The sequence below is a fragment of the Megalobrama amblycephala genome, linkage group LG9, assembly GCF_018812025.1.
Source record: "Megalobrama amblycephala isolate DHTTF-2021 linkage group LG9, ASM1881202v1, whole genome shotgun sequence".
In the NCBI taxonomy this organism is placed as follows: domain Eukaryota; kingdom Metazoa; phylum Chordata; class Actinopteri; order Cypriniformes; family Xenocyprididae; genus Megalobrama; species Megalobrama amblycephala.
The window spans coordinates 6,566,709-6,580,770 of record NC_063052.1 but is presented as its reverse complement, the minus strand read 5'-3'; the positions used below and the strand labels follow the sequence as shown (position 1 = coordinate 6,580,770).

The window sequence follows — 14,062 nt, the reverse complement described above, 5'->3', positions numbered from 1 at the left end:
TCATGTTATCATGAATCATGTCAGTTATTATTGCTCCATCTGCCATTTTTCGCTGTTGTTATTGCTTACCTAGTCTGTTGATTCGGCTGTGCACATCCAGACGTTAATACTGGCTGCCCTTGTCTAATGCCTTTCATAATGTTGGGAACATGGGCTGGCATATGCAAATATTGGGGGCGTACACCCCGACTGTTATGTAACAGTCGGTGTTATGTTGAGATTCACCTGTTCTTCGGAGGTCTTTTAAACAAATGAGATTTATATAAGAAGGAGGAAACAATGGAGTTTGAGACTCACTGTATGTCTTTTCCATGTACTGAACTCTTGTTATTCAACTATGCCGAGGTAAATTAAATTTTTGAATCAAGGGCACCTTTAAAGGGGTGATATAATGCCACATATACAAGATGTAAAACAAGTCTCGGATGTCCACTCTGGGTGTGTATGTGAAGTTTTAGCACAAAATACCCCACAGATCATTTTTTATAGCATGTTAAATTTGTCACTTTTTGAGGGTGAGCAAAAATGCTCCATTTTTGTGTGTGTCCCTTTAAATGCGAATGAGCTGCTGCTCCTACGAAGAGGGCGGAGTTTCAAGAGCTTGTGTTAGTAGCTCCAATTACCTCATGAAGATTCACTGAAAATGTCAGAATCTGTTCAGGCTTTTATGTTCAAACTGGAGTCGGACAATGATGGAGAGACTCAAGAAGAAGTGACAACGTGCAACAGGACGTTTCTGAATGGTTAGTTGATGAATTTATGTAGCTGATGTGGAGTTAACTATCTTAAAGTTATTGATTGCATATTCTGTCATGATAATCTATAATTTGCTCGTGTGGGAACTGTTGTAAGATGTCTACAGAGCCAAAGAATATGCTGCAATGAAGACAAGAACAGGTACAGTTAAGTTTAATTATGGTTATAATTTGTCATGTTGGCATCTTGCTTTTATGACATGCTATTGCATGTGTGTTACGTACAGTATTGCAATAACATGGACTCTCCCCTTTGTTGCGTGTTCTCGGGGGCAGGGTTTATGTAAATTTTAGAGTTAGAGATGTCACCAACCCGGGAAGAAGCTCACTGTAGTCTCTACCAGCTGTTTGTTGTAGTCCTTAAACAGAGAATTTTTTAAAAGAAAATATCTTGCTTTGAACTTTGAGCGTCGTAACTTTGCAGACGTTGTTTATGCTCTAACAGCAACATCACACACTAACTAAAGTTAAAAAAGTGAAATCATAATGAACCACCCCTTTAAATGAAGTACCGCTAACAATAATTTAACAAATATCTGAATGAGATATTCTGACATTATCTTCTCACATTATCCCAATTCTAAACTGTTATCTACACATCATCATGAAGTATTCAATGCATCCGATCAGAATGCTGACAAAGGCATCTGATATGACTGATATGCTAATGTCTTGTATTTTCAGACACATCACGTTTATCTCATAAAAAAGAGAAAAATCAACATGAATCAAATTAGAATAAGGAGCTCCATCTATCAGCACCACATGCAGTGACTTTTTATTGTGCGCCCAGTGTTTCGATGGTGCCCGGCATCACAATGAGGCCTCTTGAAGCCCTGGAATTTCCATTGCTTTGATTGAACCAGCAGGTATTCAAACTAAAAGTGATCCAAATACATCTAGTCTGGATGATTGACAGGTGAGTTTGGCACTTTTTTATGTCACCTTATTAAGCTTCAGGCCCTTTGTTAATTATCACCAGCTTTAGAAGTAATTTAATCCTTTAAATTCAGTGTCATTACGCTGTTTAAACGCAGTTCTGAAGGACAAACTCTAAAACCTTTAAAAGCTTTCAAGAACATATCGGCACTCTGTCATATGTCTACCATGCAGGAAAAGGCCTGAATTCAATCTACCTTTATAAAAAATGGATTGATGTGTTTTTTCTAAGACAGGGAAAAACAATATTTCATGAGTCCAGCGGTGGTTTCCATGTTCCTCAATGATAGCTTTCATGTTGCCGATCAAATAGGTTTTTCTTCTGGAGAAATAAGATAAATAATCAAACAGGCCTTCCCCTTTCTAGGATGTTCAAAGCAAAACACAGACAGTGGGTAAAAGTTAATTTTACTACATAGGCTGACAAAATTGTTTCATGACATGTTTGTCTTTCATGTGGAACAATAAATAGTAATTAAATAGATCAAATAAGCACTAAATTAACTAAAATAGTTTACCACTTTTTTAAAATAAAAGTTTATTATAATTAATATTCAGTTTTTTATTAATAATACTATACTAGTATTATAAAATGTAAAATAGTGACTAAATGTTTATTATATATTATAAGGTTTATTTATTTCGCGACAGAATGGAGTCTTGCAACACATAACGCATATTGAAATTAGTTTAAATAAAATATTTTCATTCACACAAAACTGACACATTTTAAATAGCCAGTCAGTGTCTATTTTTACACAGAATATCTCTATCTATTTGCTGCAATAACTAGTTAATAGAAAAGCTGAATGGGTTGATATATAAGATGCGTCTATTTCAAGGCCACTAGCCTTTAGATCCAACAGAGGTTTCATTCAGAAAGTCTTTTTTAAGGCAAAGTGAGGAAGAATTAAAGAAGTCTTGCTTTATCTTTCTGATGCAAGTCATTTTTCAAAAATACAGCAAAGCCTTTTAAATGAGGAAAAAACTGTGCACCTTTAATAATACAACGTTACTGTACTTCGGCAAAAGTGTCATTGTTTTAAAGATAATACATCTTCTGTTTAGTGGTGTTTCGTTCATGAATAATCTATTAAGTGAATACATTTTTCTCTTTCACTTCCAATGACTCCCTTCACTGAACAAGGGGGACTTGTTGTCATGTGATGATTCACGAATGTGTAAAAATGACTGATAACCGTACACAAAGCAATGTCGTAGGACATTATTGAATGTTACACATAAAAACAGTCACTTGTTTCTTTCCTGAATGAATCAGTATTTTATTTATGCGTTTTGGCCATTCGTTTACACGACAACGGCATTTTGGTGGCCTGAAAACACTCTCGAACAGGAAATACGTCACTTCCACTTGTGTTTTACTAATGTCTAAACCTACCCCAACCCTAAACCCACCCTTACAATAATGCAAATACGGTAATTAAATGACGCAATATTGATTTGTGTTTTATTAACGTCTACACCTACCCCAACCCTAAACCCACCCTTACAATAATGCAAATACGGTAATTAAATGACGCAATATTGATTTGTGTTTTATTAACGTCTACACCTACCCCAACCATAAACCCACCCTTACAATAATGCAAATACGGTAATTAAATGACGCAATATTGATTTGTGTTTTATTAACGTCTACACCTACCCCAACCCTAAACCCACCCTTACAATAATGCAAATACGATAATTAAATGACGCAATATTGATTTGTGTTTTATTAACGTCTACACCTACCCCAACCATAAACCCACCCTTACAATAATGCAAATACGGTAATTAAATGACGCAATATTGATTTGTGTTTTATTAACGTCTACACCTACCCCAACCATAAACCCACCCTTACAATAATGCAAATACGGTAATTAAATGACGCAATATTGATTTGTGTTTTATTAACGTCTACACCTACCCCAACCATAAACCCACCCTTACAATAATGCAAATACGGTAATTAAATGACGCAATATTGATTTGTGTTTTATTAACGTCTACACCTACCCCAACCCTAAACCTACCCTTACAATAATGCAAATACGGTAATTAAATGACGCAATATTGATTTGTGTTTTATTAACGTCTACACCTACCCCAACCATAAACCCACCCTTACAATAATGCAAATACGATAATTAAATGACGCAATATTGATTTGTGTTTTATTAACGTCTACACCTACCCCAACTCTAAACCTACCCTTACAATAATGCAAATACGGTAATTAAATGACGCAATATTGATTTGTGTTTTATTAACGTCTACACCTACCCCAACCATAAACCCACCCTTACAATAATGCAAACACGGTAATTAAATGACGCAATATTGATTTGTGTTTTATTAACGTCTACACCTACCCCAACCATAAACCCACCCTTACAATAATGCAAATACGGTAATTAAATGACGCAATATTGATTTGTGTTTTATTAACGTCTACACCTACCCCAACCATAAACCCACCCTTACAATAATGCAAATACGGTAATTAAATGACGCAATATTGATTTGTGTTTTATTAACGTCTACACCTACCCCAACCATAAACCCACCCTTACAATAATGCAAATACGGTAATTAAATGACGCAATATTGATTTGTGTTTTATTAACGTCTACACCTACCCCAACCCTAAACCCACCCTTACAATAATGCAAATACGGTAATTAAATGACGCAATATTGATTTGTGTTTTATTTACGTCTACACCTACCCCAACCCTAAACCTACCCTTACAATAATGCAAATACGGTAATTAAATGACGCAATATTGATTTGTGTTTTATTAACGTCTACACCTACCCCAACCATAAACCCACCCTTACAATAATGCAAATACGGTAATTAAATGACGCAATATTGATTTGTGTTTTATTAACGTCTACACCTACCCCAACCCTAAACCTACCCTTACAATAATGCAAATACTGTAATTAAATGACGCAATATTGATTTGTGTTTTATTAACGACTACACCTACCCCAACCCTAAACCTACCCTTACAATAATGCAAATACGGTAATTAAATGACGCAATATTGATTTGTTTTTTATTAACGTCTACACCTACCCCAACCCTAAACCTACCCTTACAATAATGCGGCCATAGCTAGCTCCACTAGTGGAGGTGACATATTTCCGCCCTTGAGTAGAGCTCCACTCGCCCCCTCAGGCTGCAGCCAGCCCCTATTGCATTTTCACGAATTTGTATGAATGGGGATCGTTTTGACAATGGTGTCGTCTGAATGCGGAAAATAAAAATGGAAAAAACTTCTCTGTTTTAAGCATATTGTTATTGTGTAAACGAACCCTTATAAATAGAGGCTGCATTCGAAATCAGATATTTCCCTATATGGTAGGCGAAAAACAGTATGTGACAAAAGAAGTATGTCTGAATTCCCAGTACTCAAGTAGGCAAGAGGCAGAGATTCTGAAGTGTGCATAATATGATGTGCACTCTACTATTTTTAAATTATAATGACAACATGGTGAATGTAGTACACCCGAATTACATTCTACACACATTCATACTAGGCCTATATAACATACTTTTTTTTAGCGGTCACAAAGTAATTATTCAAAATAAGTACCTACTCAAGAGAGTATGCGGTTTCAGACGCAACCAGAGTCAAAAAGTCACTCAAAGGATCTGAATGAACCTCGAAATCAGATTCAATTTGACTCACTGGGATGAATCAGAATCCCCACCATTACATATTTTTCTCCTGTAAACAGTGTATTGTCTCCTGTTGCAAAATTACACAATGTTCATTTCAAAATGCAGGAACTTTCCCCAGGAACTAGGGACTTTGGGGTGGTACTCTGTGTGTTTCGACTGCAGGAACCAGGGTCTAAATGAAGTTCCGGGTAAAAAGTTCCCCCCTCAGAAAGTCCCTGCTCTAGAGGTAGTAGTTTTTCAAAGTTCCGGAACTTTCGGGGGTGGGACTTGGGCGCTGAACATGCTGATTGGTTGAGTTCACGCTGCATTTTGATTGGTTGACTCCACACAGCATGTGGTGAGTGCAGTAAGAGTTGTTTGCTATTTGAATCAACAATGGAGTTTAAAAAATAAGACCGACGGACTGACGACAAGGTTCAGGCTTTATTAAGCTTATATGCAGAGGACGAAATCCAGCTGGAACTGGAAAGTCACGGACAGTCCTACATCACCAGACTTAATCTTCACCTTTAGACCGTGTCTTAATCTTTAGACCGCGATGGAAAGTTCCTGGGACAAATTGTTCCAGGTATTTTGTGGAGAAGCGGCTAATGCTGCTGACTGTGTGAGTGGATGTGTTCCATTGAAATTTTGAGTTGAAGTTGGATGATACAACAATCAGACTGTCCTATCAAACTCAGAACAAAGGAAGCTTTCAGAGAAATGACGAGAGGCAGGTTACAACACCAGAAGAGCTGCAGGTCTTAGAAATAGAGAAACAGCCAAGATGTCAACACTCACTACGGCACTTCACAGATCACAAATCTCTGAGTGGCTAGAAGGAAGACACTTTTGAAACCAGTTATATATCATGCCTGGAGTTTGAGAATGTCTCAAAACTTTTGAAGCCAAATTTGTGGACTGATGAGACTAAAATTGAGCTCTTTGGCCTGAGAGTGAAGCATTATATTTGGAACAAACCAAATCCTCCTCAAAGTATCATGCTGTGGAGAACCTGTTTCAGTTAGTCAGAGATCTGCGTCTAGGGTGAAGATTGATTTTCCATCAGGACAATGACACAAAGCTCACTACAAAAAGGATAAAAGGATGGCTTGGGAAAAAAAGGTTTGCGTACTGGAATTGCTGCGGTTAGAGACAGGCTTGAATCCAATCGAAAATATTTGGTGTGACTCGACAATTGCTGTCCACCGACGCTTATGCCTAATCTAGCAGAACAAATTTGCATTGAAGAACGGGTAAAAAATTCCAAATGTAAATGTGTGACGCTCAAACAGACAGACCCAAGAAGATCCACGGCCGTTTTAGACTATGTACAAAGAATTAACTGGGAGTGGAAAGGTACTTTTGTAAGCGAGTAATATGTTTTTAATTTCAAAGAAATAAATGTTTTGGTCCGTAAATGTGTTGTTGAGAGAGGAAATTTACAGATTGGAAACACAATGGTGGAGAATATTCTGTCAAGACATTGTATTTTTGTATATTTTTTAAACATTTGTTTTATAATCTTGCACTTACCCCCCCACCCCACACACACACATTTCAACACACTGCAGCCGTTTCATGTTTGCTTCTTTGCAACAGGAAGATTCATAAGCACAAGAAGTGAGAAAGCAAATTGACAGCAAGTAACTTCCTTCCTGCTTGTTATAGGTGTCAAAACTGAATTCACTGTAGTCTATCATGACTGTGAAGGAGAGGCTATAGTGTTACTGCAGGTGTTAAAAAGGGCGGTTAAGGCTTAATCTCCAATACTAAAATATTAGCATAATTTAAACATGATTTTAAGCCCTCGGGATATCAAAGGTATATCATTAAAGGACACGCTTTTAACTTGCATGGTAATTTGCAAGAAAACTGTGACTACATTTATAATATTAATTAAATATTATTATGAAAGTCTATTGAATGCTTCAGACATTACACCATGAAGTAGATTTACATAATGACTCAGGTGTGACGAGTCTACAATAATGAGATAATGAGAAGCAAGGAAAAGGTTTTTGCTGTGGTTAAATAGGCATGTTTGACAAAGTTGATAAGCTATTTATGCGTTGACAAATGAGCTTCACAAGTTCACCTCAACCCCGTCATGTGATGTAAAGGTGTGTGATGATAAGGACAATGGATCCGATGTGTCACAATATATTTATATTTATTTATTTATTAGTGAATATATGCAGTTAATAAGAACACTGGGATTTGATGAATGTCGCTTGAATACTTAAATTATTTCGATTTTTTTTTTTTTTTTTTTTTTATTAGTGAATCTGCTCAGCTACAATAAGAACACTGTGATCGGATGAATGTCACTTTGCTCATTTGAAATAACTATTTTTAAATATTTCTAATTTTATTTTTGTGAATTTATTTATTTGTTTGTTTGTGAATCCATGCAGCTACAATAAGAACACTGTAATTTGATGAATGTTGTTTGACTACTCTTTAATTAGATTTTTCTTCATTTTTCTTTATTATTAGTTTTTTTCAAATTAACTTACAGAATCTATTTACAATAAGTACACTGTGATTTGATGAATGTCACTTGTCAAATTATTAAAATGGTTTCATTTATTTATTTTTTAAATTAGAGAATCTATGCAGCCAAAAAAAGACTCAAATGTCACTAGACTACTCTTTTTATATAGTTTGATATTTCACTTGTTTATTTACTTATTAATAATCTGAATCTATGCATCTATAATAAGGACACTGGGATTTGATGAATGTAGCTTATTCTTTCTTTTTTTAATTATTAAAGTAATTTTTAAATTATAATTTAATAATTTAATATAATTTTTATTAGAGAATATGCAGCACTGCAGGACACTGGTCACTGGCATACTTTTTAAACTGTTTTAATTTTTAATTATTTTCAATTTATTTTTAATTATTATAATTTTTTTTTAAATAAGATGATCTATGCAGCTATAACACATAATACTGAAATTTGATGAATGTCACTGGTTACTACTTAAAATTGCTTTCATTTTTAATTATTTTAGGCCTGGTTTCACAGGGCTTAGCCTAAGCCAGGATTAGGCCTTAGTTCAATTAGGACATTTAAGTTTCTTTTATAAACATAGACTAGAAAATAACATTACTAGTGTGCATCTTGAGAAAAAACAATGGCACTGACATATTTTAAGATATGTCAGTCCAAGTTGCTTTCAGTTGAAACAGCTCAAACATGCATTTTAGTCTAGGACTAGCTTAAGCCTTGTCTGTGAAACCGGGGGGTAAAAGATCTCAGTGAAACTTGAAAGGCCTACAGCAGGGGTCTCTAAACTTGGTCCTGGAGGGCCAGTGTCCTGCAGAGTTTAGCTCCAACCCCAATTGACCCTTTGCCAGGAGTTTGATTTGACAGGTGATCTAACCAATCATAACGGCAAATCTGCCGTTATGTCCGACAAAGCAGTCAGGGGAGTTAGCAGGCCAGTGTTGACATTTTTGCGATTTTGTCGCTAGATTTAGTGACTTCCCCGCCCCTTTTTGAGACTTTTTTTTTTAAAATAGCGACTTCTTGGACAAACTTTATCTAGATTCCTTGACTCGCCCACTGATCTATATTTTTATATTAATATAGATCAGAGGACTCACCAGTATGACGTCATCTAGTGACATTTAGTGACCAGTTTTATCTGCTTTCAACTGAAAGCAAGTGGCAACACTGGAGTAGGAGTAGATAACCATCGGTGGACTTAAACTTGAAAAATGCGGTGTACTGACGTCTTTCTGTGGTTGAAACAACATTCCTTCTGATGTTCATTCATGTTTATTTGATGCAATAAATTATTAGGAAGAGATGCTCGGTTCAAATGTATGTATTTTCGGTTCAGAAATTACAAAATTTGAAATTTGAGACTTTGTTTCATATCAAAAGTAACCTACTCTGTCTTGTCTGTCGACGCATTGTAGTGTCCTACAGTATCCATGGCCTAATATTATACTTTCATAGTCCAAACCAATAGAGCTGTTCAGTCATGAGGTAAATGTGTTGGCCAGCTCGGGAGGTTGCCATGGGTTCCCTCTGGAATTTCTAACATTATTTCTATTCTGGGATTTAGCATGACAAACCGAAACAACTTGAAACCTTAACTATACACAGAAGAGCTGAAGGGACTAGGCAGAAACCTGTACTCACAGCACAAAGAGCAGTGTCACTGAGTCAGATCACATTCAAAACATCACAGACTAAGTGCTCATTAGGGGGCCGTTGTCTCAAGCTGGCAATAGTGTTGGCTTTCCAATGATTCACAAAGACTGTCTTGTTGCCTTTGTGGGCAGCCATTACTCACTCACAGTATGGCAGTTGTAATTACTTCCCTGTTTCCCAGCATCTCGTGTTTACTCAGAGTGGACCTGTGGCAGTGCGATTGGGTGCAAATCATAAAACACCCTTACCTCCTCTAACAAAACACGTCATCTATGGCGTATCTCAAAGGCACAGCAATTGTTTAAGTCACACTGAGTGTTTGACCCTTCAGATTGCCCATGCATTTCAAGTTTGACCACCTGATGTTTTCCCATGAGGTCAAAGTCCAGTTTGGACGTAACAATTCAACATCGCACAATCTCACAACTGAACGGCTTACTGCTATGAACTACTGCCTGTGGCATTTTGTTATTACTGAGTGTTGAAGCCGAGATGTGGCATTTTATGTCTTGTTCTTTGCTCTATTTATTTAGCCCAGTCTTGGGAAAACTGTTGCTTTCAGCTTCTTTACTACAGCCTCACATCATCAATTCAATTCACACACTCAGAAAAAATTGTATTAAACTTTACAAGTGGGAGGACAATTAGAAGGTAAGCCAACTTTGGCAGCCTTACAAATGAAAGTCATGGAGAGTTTGCAGGGTATTGAAGAGGCTCAGGATTAAAGCATTTGCTGAATATTAAAACACTACATCAAATGATTTCTATCAGATTTTTAAAAACAATCTCTTGTTTACACTTGCAGCCTTCCAACTCCACCATATTACCGGTAAGTGGCCTCTGGCAATAAAAAAAAAGTCCAAAAATATAAACAGATGGAAAAATGTGACCTGTATAATAATGTCAAAGGGAAAATAAATGTTCATTTACATAAGAAATGCACCATACTGACCTCACTAAATAGCTAGTGAGGTCATGTGTAATTAGAAAAACAGGAATAACTGAGACAGAAGGTAAATAGATGGATTTAGTCATTGTTTACTTGCGGCAATTTCATCTGCGCCAAAACTTTTAGAAAGCAAGGTCCACATATGATGATTTATGGCTATTTTGCAACTCACAGAGAGCCTGATTATACATTATAAAGAACAGCTTACAACTTGAGAGCCATTTGAAAAACAATACCATCTGACCTGGAATATTTAATAACTGATTGTGAAATTTTCTAACATAATTTGTCATTACAATATGCAATGTCATGAATCTCAAGAAGCCTCAAAATTAAGAAAAAAAATTTTTTTGCCTGAAAGTAAAAGAAGAATTTGGGAACAATACGATGTTTTGCATTGTAACATTATTTTTAAGACAATTCAGCAAGTTTAACCCTCCAATTCTCACCACAATTCAGCCTGCTTTACTTTTAAGCTCCATTATTTTCAAATCAACATAAAGAATCGTTTTATCACATTACGCTAATATGAGTCTGTCAAAGAATGCATTTTTGCATCACACCAGTGAGAATTTGAGGAGAAAATGTGCTTAATTGGCACGAAAACAATGCATCACAATATGTCACAAAGCAAGACATCTTATCCAATAAAGCACGCAAACCTGTGCTATATTGTCAATTTAGGGACACTACAGATGATCCATTTAGCCATTCACAGTGCAGCACGGCCTAGTGCTTTACTGTTAAAGAAAAAAAAAAGTTAATTAAATATATTAATAAGACATTTTTTATTAAAACGTCAAATTCTTTAAGTGACATCCTTCCGCTAGAAGATATAGTCCCTGACATGACAGAACATCTATGGGAGCGGCGCAGTGATATGATGAAGAGCACTGTATCACTGGTGCGCTGTACTGACAGATCACAATCTGTGCTCTTAAAACAGTTCTTTAAGAAAAAAAATAACTTCTCATACATTTCTCTGCTCTGGATGGGTTTCATGAGAATCACGCATATGTTATTTTGGGATAAATTTCTCTCGGCTACCTGTTGCATGTCAATGAACGTTCGCTTCACTTCCGCTATTGCTTAAATGATGCGCCAACTCCTGTATAACAGCCGCTTTACCGATCTGATCATTTCTCCTCTTTTCCATGATCAAATCCTCCAAACTCTGAAACTCCAGCACATGAAACTGTTTGTCAGGCAAGAGGAGCTTTAATCTGTACGGCTGTTTTCCTATCCGTATCTCCACTCCCATCTTGAACTCCCGTTTACCGAATTTGCACCAAGCGGCGAAACACTCCGAATTTCTCCAACTTAATTCTCTGTCTTTCGCGCCCACCTGCTCCATAGCGTTCTGCACCACCATGTCAGGACTCAGGGGTTTGAATTTGTACAGCTCATTTACAATCCTGCCCCTCCTGCCCTGACTAGCATCGGTCAGAAAACTGTTCTTGACCTCCGCCCGGTGCAGGTGCACCACCTGGAAGTCCCCGACGTACACAGCCCAGTGCGGGTACTGGCCGGCGGACACGAACTCCAGAAGGTCTCCGGGCTTACATTTGTTCAATAAATTCTCCGGGCTAAACGTCTCAAGTTCCCTAGTGTTACTCTTCTCATAAATGCACTCGTCTCGGTGGTAAACCGCGCAGTCCAGCTCGTTGTAGTGCTTCTCTTCCTCCTTCTGCTCCGTTCCATCGACATGCTGATGATGATTATCATCCAGTTCGTCGTCGTCGGTCGCGAAAATGTACGAGACCCCGATCCGCGGGCCGTCTTCCTCCGCGTCCAGTCCGTTAGGGTCGGTCGTGGGAACTTCGGCGTAACTTAGGTGTGACAGTTTGTCAACCTGGTTGCCCATATATGCCACTTCAGCAGCGGACAGATGGAGTGAAATGAGCTCCACCTGTTACGAGCAGAGAGAGATGGACATCTGGAAGTAGATTCGCTGCGATGCTCCGTCTGCGCAGAGCTAGAGCTGCATTTGCTAGATCCGCGCGCATCACAATTACAGACCAAAATAAAGTACTTTATATAAGAAGAGTTGCGTGTTATTGTTTGGTAGCCTATAACATCCAGTGTGTACATCCAATGATTCGCGTTGTTGTTGTTCCACGCAGTTAGTTAGTTACTTAGCAGTCCTGTCACACCTGATGTTTCCAAGCAGAAAGTTCTTCAAAGCTTCATTGATAAACGAATAAAACGTATCGGTATCCGAATAGGGAAAGACAAACACGTTCTTCGCGTCCTTACAGCAGCGTAAAGAGGTTTGTTGTCTCTTGTGCAGCGCATATCAAAATGTTCCCGATGTTTTGAACTGCACCTGCTGCTGCGTGTTGCTCGGGTCCATCAGAAATGCGAACTAACAGGCAGAGCTGAAGAAAAAACCAGCCACAGTCACACTTACACGCGCTTCCTCATTTAAAGAGACATTACTGGAAAAGCATAACACAATTAAAAGCAGTTTAGACAGACACCGTCAAGAACCATCATTAATATGATAAAACAGCTTCATTTGTGCTCTTGTAGGCTACTGAATATCAGGACCCACCGAAACTGCTTTCTGCTGTCTTAAACACATACAAACATAGCAGGCTATTAACTTATGTAACATGAAATAATGTAGGCTGCTTAAAGGGTTAGTTCACCCAAAAATGAAAATAATGTCATTTATTACCCTCATGTCGTTCTACTCGTTCATCTTCAGAACACAAATTAAGATATTGTTGATGAAATCCGATGGCTAGTGAGGGCTCTATTGAGAGCAATTCAAACTCTCAAGGTCCATAAATGTACTAAAAACATATTTAAATAAGTTCATGTGAATTCAGTGGTTATATCTTAATATTATAAGACAAGAATACTTTTTGTGCGCCAAACAAAACAAAAAAAAGACTTTTCAACAATATCTATATGGGCCGATTTCAAAACACTGCTTCGGAGCTTTACGAATCGAATCAGTGAATTGTGTGTGCGTGTATATATACTGTATATATATATATATATATATATATATATATATATATATATATATATATATATGAATGACCATTTGAAAAACATTTTCCAATAATGAACGATAAAAACATTGACAGCCAATCAGAATCCAACTGAGCTTGCTCATTTAAAGCATAGTAGTACGGTACTTATAATAAACAGAGCGTTATTATCTGTTGGTGTGGTAGTGATATAGTTATCAGTATCGTAGTAATATTATAGTTGTCGTCCTTGGTGCGAACACACCTTTATTGCGTGTGCAGGTTGTGAATGACTCTGTACTACAGATATAGGCAATTTATATCCATACTGGGTTGGAATGGAAATCTAGAAACGCCTCTGTTCCCGAATGAGGTCTATGAATTTTATAGTGAGCCTCACAAGAGTCTTTTCAACTGTTAATAAAAGTATTTAACCTCTTTTCAAATAAGTGACAAATTATATCAAGATATAGTTATTAATGTGGATAGTGCCGGTTTCGTTTTTCATGCACTGCTTAGAAACATGACAGGCTAGACTTAAGTAGATGGTTATATTCCTTTTGTATTCTGTATTTCTGTGTAAAAC

General features: G+C 37.1%; 1 protein-coding gene across 1 annotated transcript; it reads right to left on the bottom strand.

Annotated features, from left to right (window-relative positions):
* Positions 1-10,568: 10,568 nt before the first annotated feature.
* lratd2a (LRAT domain containing 2a) lies at positions 10,569-13,041 on the bottom strand. The gene has a single exon (XM_048201401.1). The coding sequence runs from the start codon at positions 12,357-12,359 to the stop codon at positions 11,553-11,555; it is 807 nt and encodes a 268-aa protein (XP_048057358.1). The 5' UTR covers positions 12,360-13,041; the 3' UTR covers positions 10,569-11,552.
* Positions 13,042-14,062: the final 1,021 nt, after the last annotated feature.